The sequence below is a fragment of the Drosophila ficusphila genome, unplaced genomic scaffold, assembly GCF_018152265.1.
Source record: "Drosophila ficusphila isolate 14025-0441.05 unplaced genomic scaffold, ASM1815226v1 contig_791, whole genome shotgun sequence".
Classification (NCBI taxonomy): domain Eukaryota; kingdom Metazoa; phylum Arthropoda; class Insecta; order Diptera; family Drosophilidae; genus Drosophila; species Drosophila ficusphila.
Genome location: NW_025064737.1, coordinates 25,401,381 through 25,416,041, shown reverse-complemented (window position 1 = coordinate 25,416,041; position 14,661 = coordinate 25,401,381). Strand labels below are relative to the sequence as shown.

The window sequence follows — 14,661 nt, the reverse complement described above, 5'->3', positions numbered from 1 at the left end:
ATAGAATCATCATCTTAGTTATCATCATAATAATACATTTTTCTTTCTGTGTCTATCTTCGGCTCATTAACTTTGAGATTTTGGCAAAAGAAAACTTAATGATGTAATTTGAAATGCATTAGAAACGTAAAAGACAAACTTCTGCGGAATTTCTTTCATTTGGTTTCTTCTCCTTTTTTAATTAAGCTTTATGTCAATTAAAAGTAATTTTCCACTCTCTCATCTTAGGGTTTCGGCCACTTAATTGCATCCAGCTAACAATGTGGCTAAGCATGACCCAGATCAAGGTGTCGGCGTGGATAATATGAATGATGGGGGAATCCTAAGATTGAAGTGCTTAAGATTGAGATGCCCAAGCAGACATTTAGGTTGGCTTAAGCAGCTTTAGAGTGAGTAATTGATGAAGATGAAGAGTGAAAAAGATACATCACACAATGGGTGATGCATTAAAAATTCAGAAGCGGAAAGTAAAACAACTAGTTTGTTTTACCAAACTTTGATTTACTAAAGTTCAAAAGAAGAACACTTTCTAAACTTTTAAATTAAAACTAAATGTATACAGCAACGGACTTTATTTGGTTACTTCCTTTTTAACCGATAGAAACGATCTTGTATCTGATCAGCCAGTTTCTTCCAGACCTTTCTCAGCCTGCGGGGACCACCTTTTGCTATTTCAGTCAGAAATTCGCCTTAGTTTATTTTGGCATATTTATTTATAAAATTCAGCATCACTTTAAAAAATAAATCTACTGTTAGGAATAGAGTTTCTTTTATGTACAAAATATATTTTAATTAAATCTCTGTCTTTATAATTATAATTCGGATTATTGAATATTTAATGAAATTGTTTCAAGCAATGAAAAGGGTATGAATTTTTTGGTTAGCAATATTTATATAGGTTTTTTGTGCAAAATAGCAATCACTTTAAAAAATGAATCTACTGTTAAAAATAGAGTTCCTTTTATATACAAAATATATCTTATTAAAATCTCAGTCTTTATTATTATAATTCGAATTAATGAAATTTTTTCTATCAATGAAAGGGTATTTTTTTTGTTTAGGAATATTTCTATAGGTTTTTTGTGCAAAATAGCAAATCGGGCGTCGGTCGCTCGGGCGATCGTGTCGTGTCGTCGTTGCCGTCGCATATTCATATTGTCCAGCGGTTGCAAGTTCGCTAGTTGCTATTGTCGATGGTCGATGTTGTTGCTGTTGCTGGTGATGTTGCTGCTGCTGCTGCTGCCTTGCTGTTTTGTGCTGTGGCGCAGTTAAAGACACAATGACCTTGGGTGAAAGTTGCTCTCCATTTCTATTTTGTGTGTGTATTGTTGTTTGTTTTTTTTGTTGTGGCCCATTCGGTGAATTTGTTGCTGTTGCTTTTGCTATTGCTATTGCTATTGCCTCTGCCATGCCATTTTTTACACACACATATTGTTATTTTTAACGATTTTGCCTTATTTGCTGTTGTCGCGCGCTCTGCTCCTCATTTTGCCCCGACTTCTTCCCTTTTTGTTTACGGCCATGATTTGTGTGTGCTCGGCTCTATTTGTTCGGATTGTGTTTTTCCCCCCATATTGTTGCTGTTCGTTTTGATTACTTTTGCTCTTGATTGAGACTTTGATTGATGCAAGAGTGGGCGGAGGGCGGGGGAGGAGGACAGGCAGAAGAGCTGCAAAGCAGAACGGAAATGAATCGCGTGCCGGAAGTGGAGGGGCTGGAGATCTATACTTGGACTTGTTCAGTTGAAATTTCGCAATGTTCATAATTTATGCACTCCGTATTTTTCGGCAATTAAAAAATTGAATCCATAACCCAAGTGCAACTTTTGATTTTGCAACAATCACTGCACTTATTCACGCCTCGACGATCACCTGACCAAGATTCTAACGAGAATAAATCATGTCTGTAATAACATTATAATCAATTATTAATATTTAAGTGTTGTTCTGGTTTTATTATTGTTCTTTTTTCCTTGCAGCTCCGCAGTAAACTTTAATTAGCAGCAAAAGCAAACAGTGCACAACGAAAATCTTATGAAATACGCAATTAAACTTGATTATTGTTACGAACCAAACAAAAAACGAAGGCACAAAGTAACTAAATATTGTAAGAAGATCAAAGACAAGAACAATGTCGGTGAACATATCAAATTACAGGGAAAGTCAATTGCCTATTAATAAGCAGAGTTAACAATAACAAGGCTTTTCATAAACATTTGACAGAAAATAAATAAGAGTTTACTAACTTCTCCCCCAAAGCAGAACTTAGTGCATATATCTAGCCACAGGGAAAGTCTTTAAGCTCGAAGAGAAATATTTCACCATTTATTCCGTTTCGTTGTCAAGTTCGTGGTGCATTTTAATGGCACACACGATGGATGGCCTAAAACTGGTTGAGAACGGTTCAAGCCAAAAAATCCAAAACAGACGCGACGCGACTGCAATTAATTTACAATGCACAACGGCACAACAACTGCAGCAACAACAACTTCCAAAGCAACTACAACAAGAGACGGCGCGTGATCTATGCGATCAATGGTCAGTGGGGTCTTGAGGGGGTTTTTTAAGGGGAGGAGAGGGGAGGTGGTTCACCGACTGGCCAACGACAAGTGACCCCATTTTTATTGGAACCTCTAAGCGTGCGTTGTTGTTGCTGCCGCTGCCGCTTGTTCTACTTTGAAATTTCACTTTTCAAATCCGAATACGTGTGTGAGCGGGCAAGCAAAAAATAATTAATAAGCCAAACATAAAAACGTGCGAGCATGCGTGAGTTCAAAGTAATTTCTTGGCAAGTTCGTTGCCTAAGTCTTTTGAATGCAGTGCAGAAAGACAGCATAAAATATACGAAAAAAACCAAAAAAAAAAAAAAAACATCCGAAACAGCAGAAGAGGCCAAGTAAAGCACAATAATGCGGCACGAAATATGTTGGGGAATATCGCGAGAGGCAGCCACAGAAACCAATGCAGCCAGAGAGCAAAACCAAGGCAACAACATTGACGATTTAACCTCAAACTTCAAAGTGTCACTGTCATGGCCCTTTTTACTACTCCGCAGCCGAGCAACAGCAACAACAACAGCAACAGCAACAAAAACAAAACAGCAGCCATCCGTCGTCTTCGTGGTCGTCGCCATAACCTGTTGGCAATTCAGTTTATGACTTTTTTGCCCGGCACCCTGGGGCAAAAATCAGAAATGGAACTTTTTCAATTAAAACCAAAATACCTTAGATGCATTGCTTTTTGTTTAAAAGGCTTAAATGAAAACTATATTAAGCAGTAAAGATATAAAAAATTTAAATTATTTTAAATAAATCTTTAAAAACAAAGCTTTCACTGCAGCTTTGTCCCACTGTTTGGGCTCACGTATTGCCACCAAAAGTGGGTCAACATGAAACAAGCCAGAAAAGAGTAAAAAAAAAGCAGCAGCAGCCACAGCAACAATACCAATACCAATGGCAACTGCAAAGGCAGCAACAACAACACCAAATCACGCTGACGAACTGGCTTGAAGAAAGACTGGCTCGAAGAAAGCCCGACAGAGCGAGTGAGATGGCAATAAACACACACACACACAATCACACCGAAACAACTTGTTGAATTGCCAGAGCTTAAAGCAGTTGTAAATTTATTTTTGGGGCTTGGCCTTTAGGAATTTATGTAGAGTCGCCGTCATAGTCGCAGGCGGAGGGCTAAAACAGGCAAAAGCCCCTTGGGAGGCTGCGTGGACGTGGTCTACGGTGTCATGAATGGCTTATAGGCTCAAGTAAGCATGGGGAGGCGTCAACTCTATTAGCAAGGCTTCTTTCAATAACCATTTTACAATTTTACTTAAGAACACAAGAGTTTATTATCATAAATATACACATTTAAAATTTCTTTAGTAAAAAAAATTTAAACATTTTGATATTTGTTGTTTCATACGTTTTTAAGTTACAGATTTAAGTGACACAATGCTGCTATTGTTATATCTACATTAAAATCCAGGCTTGCGTTTAGAAAAATTTAAATGAAAAGCAAATATTCTTAAAAAATCATATATCTTAAAAATCTTATTTTATTTAAATCAAATGAGTTTTAGAATATAAGTTGAGAGGTGTCGAAAAAATAGAATATGACACCCTATAAGGGTTAATAGGTAGATGTACCCGCTAAATGGTTTTTATTAATTTTTCAAACCGTTCTCTGGGTTGATGTTTGGCGGCGACACTAGTGTCGTATGGCTGGTCACACTCATTGATATTGTTTTTTAAGACCGCAACCATGGACATTGGCGAACTGCTGGCGTTTAAGGTAAATAAATAACGATTTCTAATATATTACTACATCTAGACCATCCCAAACCGTAGCCGGAACAGACGCCAAAGCGTCCGCACGAGGAGGACGACGACGACTTCGATTTGGAGAGCTCGCATGGAAAAAGGGGCGGTGGCGATGAGAAAACCAAACGCATGCGGCGCATCGCCGAAGCCAAGGAGTCGGCACACTATGGCAAGAAAAATGGAGGAGCCTCTGCATCCACGGGCACGTCAACCTTCGAGTTCGATCCGGAACTCACGGAGGAAGAGCGTTTGAACATTCTAAAGTACGTTGAAAACGAGGAGGCCGATGGCGATGTTTTGGACGAACAGAGCCTCAAGAAGCTGATATTGGTTTTCGAGAAACGCAACTTGAAGAACCAGGAGATGCGAATCAAGTTCGCCGACAGTCCTGAAAAGTTCATGGAGTCAGAAGTAGAACTGCACTCCGTAATCCAGGAGTTGAAGGGCGTGGCCACGGTTCCCGATCTGTATCCCCTCCTCGTGGAACTCCATGGCTTGCACAGTTTGCTGGAACTTCTATCCCATCAGAACACAGATATAGCTGTGGCCGTGGTGGATCTCCTCCAAGAGGTCACAGATGTGGATATCCTGGGCGAAAGTCAAGAGGGCGCTGAATCCTTGATAGAGGCGCTGAGGAAAGAGCAAATCTGTGCTCTTCTGGTTCAAAATCTTGAGCGCCTGAACGAGCAGGTTAAGGAGGAAGCCGATGGTGTGCATAATACCCTGGCCATTGTAGAAAACCTCACAGAAATCGATTCGGAATTCGTCAAGGAAGCCGCTGAACAGGGATTGCTGGCCTGGCTGCTGAAACGCCTACGCGGAAAGTCGCCCTTCGATCCCAACAAACTTTATTGCAGCGAGATTCTATCCATCCTCATACAAACGGAAAATGATAACCGATTACTGCTGGGTTCCCTGGACGGAGTGGATGTGCTTCTACAACAGCTGGCTGTCTACAAAAGGCACGATCCCGCCAGCAACGAGGAGCAGGAGTACATGCAGAACCTCTTCAATTGCCTTTGCTCTGCCTTGATGGCCCGTGAGAATCGAGATCGCTTCCTCAGCGGCGAGGGTCTCCAGCTCATGAACCTGATGCTGCGCGAGAAAAAGATGTCCCGGAATGGTTCTCTAAAGGTACTGGACCACGCCATGGCCGGCCAGGATGGAAGGGACAATTGCAACAAGTTCGTCGAGATCCTCGGACTGCGCACCATCTTTCCGCTATTCATGAAAACCCCCAAGCGCAACAAGCAGCGACTGATCTCCGCCGATGAGCACGAGGAGCATGTAACCTCAGTCATTGCTTCGATGCTGCGGAACTGCAAGGGCACCCACCGCCAGCGAATGTTGGCCAAGTTTACCGAGAACGATCACGAGAAGGTGGATCGTCTGCTGGAGCTTCACCTGAAGTACCTGGCAAAGGTGGAAGCAATAGACAAGGAGATCGATCAGCAGGCAAAGGCAAGTGAATGACTAGCAATAAAGGTAGCTAAAATAAAACCATTTACTTCCCCACAGGATCCCAGCATTGATGAGGACGAGGAGGCGGAGAATAATTACATTAAGCGGCTGACCGGGGGCCTTTTCACATTACAAAGAATCGACTACATCCTGCTGGAGGTCAGTGCCACAGGCGATACCGTCAAGCAGCGCGTTCTGCAAATCCTTAACTTGCGAGGCGCCTCCATGAAGACCATTCGCAGCATCATGAGAGGTATTACACGAATTCACTTACTTCAGTCAAAAAGAAAGTAATAAATCTTAAAATCTATCTACAGAATACGCCGGCAATTTGGGTGATGGCGATACTGACTGGCGAGAGCAGGAGCAGAGCCACATATTATCCCTAGTCGATCGTTTCTAAGGCTCACCATACAATAAACAATGCATAACTATAAAAATAAAAACTTTTGAAAATACACAGGGTGTTGTTGATTTAAAACAAAACTAAAAAACCAGTCAAATCTGATAAATAAACTTCCTGTTGTGTTATCTTTGTAGTAAGTTCATATAACGATTTTGAATTTTATAATGGCTTCCTTCTGTCACTTTCAATCAAATCACGATCGTCCCGCTTATTTTTTACCCTTTTCAGTTGGTGGTTGTTCTTTCTTTTTCTCGCAAATGTCTTCCTTTTTCTCCTTTTTCTTAGGTACCAGTTCCACTTTACATTCATCGGCCTTCTTTTCTTTCTTTTCATCTTTGTCGCAATCATCTTTGTCGCCCTTGCCCCTAAATTCAATTAGGAACTTATTTAAAACTGATATTTGAAATAGATCTAAAAAGCATAGAAAAGCAGATACCTCTTAAGATTGTTTTGGTGTTTTAATTTAAAGCAAACTAAATAGCATAATACACAAGATGGAACTGCTTTTGAAGCAGTGTCGCAATTAAATAAATAAGAATTAAATGAATTTTTGCAAAAATCACAACATTTAAACGTATTTTCTGTTCCATTTTCTATTATTCACGTGCAATCAATATTGACTATTTTAGATACAATATAGAAATTGTTTCGGTGCAGAGAACATTCAACTGGCTGGATTATTCGAATTATCTATGAAATATCTTAGGACTCTCAACAGCTTTAAACTTAACATTTTTGCAAAATTAATTCATCAATTGTTCGACCGATCGTTACGAATACATAATGCTCTAACTACGAACAGATGGCAAAGGTTTTCATTGAGTAGTTTGCGTGTGGCTAGAGTAAATGTTAGGTTTTGGTTCTACTTTTTTGTCGACTTTCATTTGTGTCTGCGTGTGCTTATGGGGTTGACTTAGCCAGTTAATTGATGGAGCTATCTACTTTTGGGCATCGGGAATTTCAAAGTTAACGTCCATCTTCATTTCGCGGGCCAGCTTAACGATCTGCGCCAAGTGCACGGCCAGATCGGCAGCCTTGTCCAGATCGTCGCGGGCAAGAATCTTCAGTCCAGATGTGCGAATCAACTCCCGGGCTTCCTTGACTTTGGTGCCCTGCAAGAATAATATTTGTCATAAGAATTGCAGAATATATTTATTGAATGATTGTCCTAGCACTCACCTGAAGACGCACAACCACGGGCATGTTCAGATTCAGGTCCTTGGTGGCGGAAATGATACCTTCGGCAATGACGTCGCAACGCATGATGCCACCGAAAATGTTCACCAGAATGCAGAGCACTTTGGGATCGGAGGTGATGATCTTGAAGGCGGCCTTGACAGCCTCGGCAGTGGCACCACCACCCACATCCAGGAAATTAGCGGGCTCGCCGCCATACAATTTAATGATGTCCATGGTAGCCATGGCCAGACCGGCGCCGTTCACCATGCAACCGATGGTGCCATCCAGGGCAATGTAGTTCAGATTGTATTTGGCAGCCTCAACCTCCTTGGGATCCTCCTGGGTCCAGTCGCGCAGGGCAAAGAGCTCCTTTTGACGGAACTCGGCGTTGTCGTCGAATCGGAGCTTGGCGTCCAATGCAAAGACTGCAGAAAGGCAAGAAATATTATTTAGATGCATATTCAAGGATTAACATGGGTTTATTAGAGTACAATGATTTGCTTGGTCTTTTATATACTTACAGCCTAAAAGATTACATGAAATCCAGAAGTATGACATACACAAATGGGTTAATTTGTTAGGAGAGATGAGGTGAGTTATTAGAATTAAACACACAAAACCATTAAAGGAATGATAGATTCAAACTTACAGCCTGACATGGCATCCTCGGCATAGGGGTTGATCTCAACCAAGAGAGCATCTTTCTTCACAAACAGATCGTACAGATTCATCAACATTTGGACGTGTGTGTCTTCACCATCGCCGCCCAGGCCAACTTTCTTCACAATCTTTTGAGCCTGTTCACAGGTCAAACCAGTGCCGATGTCAATAGGCTCGTACAGAATTGCTTCGGGACTACTGGCAGCAACTTCCTCAATGTCAACGCCACCCTCCTTGGAGGCAATCAAGACGGGACCCTGGAAATTTGACCGTTTTAAATGGGAATTGATTGTAAATTGTTTTTTTGACTTACATTGAAGGCCCGCTCCATCATCACGGCGAAATAAAACTCACGGCGGGGGAATTTCCTTTCGGCAACCATCACCTTCTTGCAAATACGACCAGCTGCACCGGTTTGCTTGGTGACTAGGAGTTGATCGATCATTTTGGCGGAAATCTCCTCAGCGGTTTGGGGGCTGAATTAAAAAATTATTTGACATTTAACATAGAAACTTTAAATATTACTCGATATCTTACTCGTAGACCACGCGAACGCCTCCCTTGAGTCCATTCTTGAAGGTTCCCTTGCCTCGTCCTCCGGCCAGGACCTGGGCCTTCAGAACCAGGTTATCGGTCTTCAGCTTTGTGGCAATGTCGTTGGCCTCCTTGCCATTCTTGGCAACGGCAAAGCTGAGAAAAAAAGATGAGTCATATGAAATTTTGGAAGCTCACATACGGTGCGTCAATAATTTCTTATTGATAAGAACTTTTTACGTAAGTTCTCTTATCAGTAAACGTAAAAAATGCAAGCCGAGAAGGCTGGGCATCTGAGACAAGGTTGTTCGGTCACATAATCGCATGATTTTTGTATTGGGTTTAAGAATGTAGGTCTTTAAATCTTTATAAATAAAGCTCCAAAAAATATAAAACTGTTATGTGAACGGAACTGAAATTCTAAAAATGTTCTTTTGAGAACTATTATCATATGCCAATCTTTCCGGTTTTACACCTTATCAAAGCCCACGTCACTGACCCTTGTCACTTCACGCCGATCAAAGTATATAGCTTGTTATCACCCTTATCATCCGCGGCTGCGTTTCTATGGTTTGTTTACCCCACAGCTAATTAATGCAAATTATTAAGTTCAGACAAAGTCCGAGACGAAAATAAACCAAAGAAACCGTCGACGCAACGACAACGCGGCACTTTCAGCGAACTTTGGACCGCAAACTGTGGCTGATTGTTGGTTGTTTCCTCGCAAATTTGATAATTCCGGCTGGTTAAGGTCTACTCACCGAGGTGTTGGGATTTTGCTCTCGTTGAGGAGACTGTAGGAGACATGCTCCTGGACATTGAGGTTCCTTAATTGCTGAACGGCGATGGGGGCCAGGCCAAGAATCTAAAAAAATAAAAAATTAAAAAGGTGTGTAAGAAACATTTATATTAGCTTAAAAAACTAGAAAAAAAAGGAAATCAATAAATTTAATAATAAATAATTGAATGAAAAAGTCCGTTTCAGTTTCAAAGAACTTTTAAGCTAAAAATTCGATTGTAAAAATGATTAGGCTATCTAATAAATGAAACCTTAATTCCAGTCACGAGGTCATTGTCAAGCTAAGTAAAAAAAAAAAAAAAACTGGTTCGCTGATTCATCCAGAAAAACATAAACAAAACAACCAAAGAGACGAAATCTTGTCGAAGAGCAAGTCCGTCTACTAACCGCGTTTCCCGGTGATAACCGAATCTAATTCACAGATTAAGACTTTAATTAGAGGGCCCGGCGACACAAACAACAACAATAAACTATAAAGCAACAGTTGTCATCCGCTCATTGATAAAAAAGAAAATTAAGTAGGGGAATAAATAATTCAAGGTTCCCGCACACACACAAGCACTAACCGCAGAGTTGCGTCACACTGATACGACAACAAAAAGTCAGGTGTCTTTATGCGATCGTGACTCTGGATCTAAAAAGAATAACTTTAAGCTCTCCCACTTTAGCATTATTTATTTAGTAAATTAAATGGAGTTAAACTGAAATTAGCACTAGAGTGGAGCAGTTTTTAGCGATAAGCGATCACACCCCCGTACTCCGACGATCAACTTTTGAATTCCCCCATGTGTGAGTGAGAGAGAAAGAGAGCACCTCTCTCTTCTCGCCTTATTATGTAAAGCGACTGATTTTCGCATTTTTTACGAAAATATGACCTTAAATTGGTGGACTTACCTTTTTCACGGCCGCTGGCCTAACAGTTTCGAGAAGGGGACCGCCCGTTCGTGCCAAGAATGAAGCCATTTTTTCTGAAATCAATAAAAACGTACGTCGAACAAGCAAGACAAAAAATTTAAGGTAAAGCTACTTACTTTTAAGACTTTTTGCCGTCGCCTGCTGATGGAGATGGAGAAACTACGATAACGTCGACATTAGAAACAAGCAATCGATTGCGGACTATACCCCTGGTTCGGAGCATGACTAAAGCAATGCAGCGACCCAACTCCGAACGTGAAGCGGGAACTTTTGAATATTAATTCAGTGTCATTTTTATCATAATTACTTTTAATCTTACTGCATTCAAGTAAAAGCCAATACTATTTTTTTTTTTGTTTTGTTTATTTTTTCATTTTTTTTTTTGGATTTTACATTGCAGCTTGTTATAGGACAAAAAAAACGTGATCACCATCAATACATACAGTTACATACATTCAAGACAATAAATAAGTTTATAAATAATGGATAGCTATCCAAAGGGCTTTAGAGAAGAGAAGCAAGTAATTGTACACTGTGCTGCAAGCAAACGCTTAGTGCGCACTTCCGGTGGCGTGTCTGCAGCAGAGTGTAAGCTTTTATAAACTTTTTTGAACGGAAACGGAAACACGAAAATCGAGCAAATGCTTCACTTGAATTTGCTTGAGCACATTAAAAATAAATCAGCCGCGGCGTTGATTTTGTGCAAGCGAATTTTCCAAGTAAAGCAAGTGCATTTTCATTACAGCCAAAATGCAGCATGGCTCAAATGTATATAGACCACATCCACTCCGCCCACTTTTTGGAAGGAGGAGGGGCAGGTTGCTATACAGGAGCATGAAGCCTTTTGGCCCACAAAAATGTAGAACAAAGAACAGTTTTTAACATTTGCAATGATTTGCATCTAATTCCATTTTGCTTTGCAATCTGATTTATAAAGCAGAATGGAAGGAAAAATGGTTCGAAAAAGGGGAAAAGTTGTTTAGAAAAGTTTTCAACTGCCTGCAATCATTTCGTATCTGAAATTCTACACAGTTTTTGGGATAGAAGCAAAAAGTGTGCAGAAAATCAATGGAGTATACGATATAAACTACAGGCAGAAGAAAGGAAAGAAGTTAAAATCTAACAAAGAACAAAAACACACAAATTCTATACAAATAGGGACTAACACAAGTACACGAACATATATATAAACAAAGACAAAGGACATACATATAAAACAAATTAAAATTAAGCGAATTCCGTAAAAACAGCCTGCCAGCAGCTTGGACAAATCGTAAAAACATCATCATCATCTCGGTTGGTTCCGGTGCCAGCCCAGTCAATATATATCCTGAATTATCACCAAACTTAATACTCCAGATTCGTTTCGATTGTTTGCAGCACGCGCTGCCGCCCGATTTTGTTCCAGAACAGATATGGCTCCTTAGAACCAGTGACCTGCCGTGGTGAACTGTGATACGAAATAACTTAAAGATTAATGTACCTAAATATTATATATTATTTGAACTTACCTTTGAAAACAATCGAATCGCACTATGCCCCTTTCGTTGACCAGGCAGGAGTGGATGTCAATGATCTTCAGATGACACCCCTCGCTGCGGATGAACTTGTTGAATCGGGACATCTTATCACACATGACCGTATCGTGGCAGTAGTTCGCCAGCGGTGCCAGGTTGGTCAGGATCGGCACAAAGCGCCGGTTGTGCATCTCCTTGATGAGCAGCCGGAAATCGTGTTCGATCTGAACCAAGGGCTTGCCCCTCATTATGTCCACAGAACCAATATTGACAATGATCTGCGTCCCCTCGGGAAGGTTTGCTTTCTTCAACCGGTTCCGGGCGCCATTGATCGTTTGCCCGGAGACGCAAAGTCCTGACTGGAGGACCCGCTCGTATCGCTTGAATCGACAGTTGAGCTCCATGCGGGCGAGATATAGCAAGAAGTCATCGCCCATGAGCGGAAAGTCCAGTAGATAGGCATCGTAATCCGAACTCATCGTCAGAATCGAATCGTTAAAGGTTCCGCTGGATAAAGTCGTGGGTGTTGGCGTCAAATCGCGTCGTTTCTTGAGTACGTTCATATCATTATAGGGACGCATAAAAATGCCCAAATGTTGGTTATCGTTTGGTTTGGTGTTCTGCTTGTGGTTCTTGCAGGGTGGCAGGTGCTCGGGAACAGCAAATTGGTTTGGTTCCTCTGTTGCATCGGTATAGATGTTGATGGGCACTGGAATCTGCGGTTCATTTGCACTGGATTGCTGGTAGTAGTTGTTGCTAAGATATATGAACAGAAAATACAGAATGGTAAAGTTTAGTATACACTTTCTGAGATTAAGCTGTCACTTACAGATGTTTCCAATTGTCCTGGTAGCACCAATTCGACTCCGCTGCCTCCTTGGCCAGTTGCGGCAGCGGAGCCGCCTTGGTGGCTATATCCTTGGCCTGGTAGTCCGCCGTTTTCGGCCTGATGTTCAGGTTGCTGTCCAGCTGGGAAAGAGCCTTCCGCTTGTACGAATTCCTCCAGTAGTAGGGAGGTGGACGTGAATGGCTCTCCACGGACGGAGCGCCACTGCTGGTGTCGCTGGTGCGCTGCTTCTGGTTGAGAACCAAGTCCAGCAGGTGACGGTTCTTCGTGTTTGGCTTCAGGTTGAAGATCCTCTTGCCGGACTCACTGCACTCGGCGGTCACATTGGGAATGGTCAGCAGGAAGTCCGTCACGTTTTCTTGCACTGGAAAGGGGTTGCCCGTCTGTGTTCGATATTCACCTGTAAGGTTTTTCAGGGAAAACATTAGAAGAGAAGCAGTTGGAAACACTAAAATATTACGTTAGCTTAACCACGTGTTATAATTACAATTTTTACAAATGCATAAAATGTTTACACATTTTATAAAATTATTTGTTTTGCAGTAAACTTTCCAGCAAACTGTAAACTTAGCTGGAATGAATAAGTTGCTAGGTCACCAACTTAAAGCCATTTTTAGAGAACTTTTCCAAACTCTAGTCTTCTGGAACTTTCTTGGGAAATTAGATAGATGTTAGCTACTCACTCTTGATGTTCGATATCGTAATCCCATTCTGGGCGTGGCTCAGCAATATGGCGCGCACCTCGGCATCAATATCGGGGTACTCCTCCCGCACAGCTATATAATTGCTTTCAATAATGGTCATGTTGCTGCTGTGGCTCTGGCTTTTTCTGCTGTTGAAGCTGATGTTGTTGTAGATGATTTCCTCGGTGGAAATCTGGGTGGATGAGAAAAGTCTGGCTACGATTTGCAACTGATGAATGCTGCTCTGCCTGGTGACGTCATGAGCCAACGGCACTTTCCAGGACTCCGGCGATTCGGTTTTTCGCGCCGATTTAAAGATTTTCTGAAACCGGCGCACAAACTTGGAGCAATCGGAATAGTCGGCCCTCACGAAAATCTTATGAAATCGGCTGGAGGAACTCTTGCGGAAAGATCCGGGCGCCTGGAGTTTTTCGCACAATTTCTTCAAACACGTGGTAACTCGTTTTTTCACCGACCTCAGGTCATCAAATTTGGAATTGGTATAGGTGTTACTGTTCGGTTTGCTGGGGAACTCACTTCTGACTGCGGCCATCGCTTAGACGAAAGTGAGGCGGTTCCTTATCTCCATCCGATCATTTTGGATCCCTCACTATCCCTTTCTTCTTCTCCATTCATCCGCCTTACGAGCAAATACTCTCTCGATTTGGAGACATACGGGCTTTTTCGTACTGGAAAGCGAATGAGCAGGTGGAGAAGGAGTACAATATTGTGGAGATTATCTTCGCAATCGAGAGAGATGGGAAATAAACGGGGGGTTGTTCTAGTTCTCCGAATGACTTTTTTCATTTACAAAATTAAAGAAAACTTTAAAACTATATTACCTCTTTTCCAACAATTTATGTAAACCCAATCAGTAAATTTAATTGCAAATCAAAAAGCAATATTCCAATTAACAATATGCTTAATTGGGCTTAATTGTCCATCATTGCAGCCACATCTAAATCAGGTTACGAAGCCACCAAATACAATTAAACTGAATTACCACCTGCAGAACCATTTGACGACCATTACTCAAAGCAGTTTGCACCGCGTTCCAGCTGGACATTCCGTTTAATGGCCTTTCTCTCGATTCAGATTAGAAAACAGCACGCCAGTTGGTCTGCAGTGCTTGATAAGTAATTACGAAATAATAAAAATTCCACAATAATTCAAATGGTGCCGACGAGCGTTACCACGTGCGGTGGGTCTGCTAATCGGCAAATGGAGCTGGCTCGCAGCAATTCCCCAAGATGATTACCGGGCAAGTGCACCTGAAACTCTGGCAGAAGTAATAGAAGAACTTGGTCTGAGGGTCCAGCAATTGATGGATGACTCAAGGGCC

General features: G+C 41.5%; 3 protein-coding genes across 4 annotated transcripts; 1 reads left to right on the top strand and 2 right to left on the bottom strand.

Moving 5' to 3' along the window:
- Nucleotides 1-4,201: 4,201 nt before the first annotated feature.
- Nucleotides 4,202-6,239, top strand: LOC108099514 (beta-catenin-like protein 1). Its single transcript, XM_017203077.1, has 4 exons — nucleotides 4,202-4,289; nucleotides 4,346-5,779; nucleotides 5,837-6,032; nucleotides 6,097-6,239. Exons 1-4 carry the CDS (start codon nucleotides 4,260-4,262, stop codon nucleotides 6,180-6,182), a joined length of 1,746 nt encoding a protein of 581 aa, XP_017058566.1. The 5' UTR covers nucleotides 4,202-4,259; the 3' UTR covers nucleotides 6,183-6,239.
- Nucleotides 6,240-6,282: 43 nt separating this feature from the next.
- Nucleotides 6,283-10,452, bottom strand: LOC108099515 (succinate--CoA ligase [ADP-forming] subunit beta, mitochondrial). 2 transcript variants are annotated; one of them, XM_017203078.2, is made up of 10 exons: nucleotides 10,389-10,452; nucleotides 10,252-10,325; nucleotides 9,320-9,423; nucleotides 8,562-8,714; nucleotides 8,338-8,500; nucleotides 8,014-8,281; nucleotides 7,886-7,888; nucleotides 7,365-7,789; nucleotides 7,128-7,297; nucleotides 6,283-6,550 (listed from the first exon to the last, which is right to left on the bottom strand). In XM_017203078.2, exons 2-10 carry the CDS (start codon nucleotides 10,318-10,320, stop codon nucleotides 6,394-6,396), a joined length of 1,512 nt encoding a protein of 503 aa, XP_017058567.1. In that variant the 5' UTR covers nucleotides 10,321-10,325; nucleotides 10,389-10,452; the 3' UTR covers nucleotides 6,283-6,393. The 2 variants fall into 2 exon arrangements, with proteins under 2 accessions (XP_017058567.1, XP_017058568.1); XM_017203079.2 differs by lacking the exon at nucleotides 7,886-7,888.
- Nucleotides 10,453-11,459: 1,007 nt separating this feature from the next.
- On the bottom strand, nucleotides 11,460-13,899 carry LOC108099575 (maternal effect protein oskar). Its single transcript, XM_017203178.2, has 4 exons — nucleotides 13,320-13,899; nucleotides 12,619-13,036; nucleotides 11,784-12,545; nucleotides 11,460-11,722 (listed from the first exon to the last, which is right to left on the bottom strand). The coding sequence occupies exons 1-4, from the start codon at nucleotides 13,870-13,872 to the stop codon at nucleotides 11,620-11,622; spliced, it is 1,836 nt and encodes a 611-aa protein (XP_017058667.1). The 5' UTR covers nucleotides 13,873-13,899; the 3' UTR covers nucleotides 11,460-11,619.
- Between the last annotated feature and the right edge of the window lie 762 nt (nucleotides 13,900-14,661).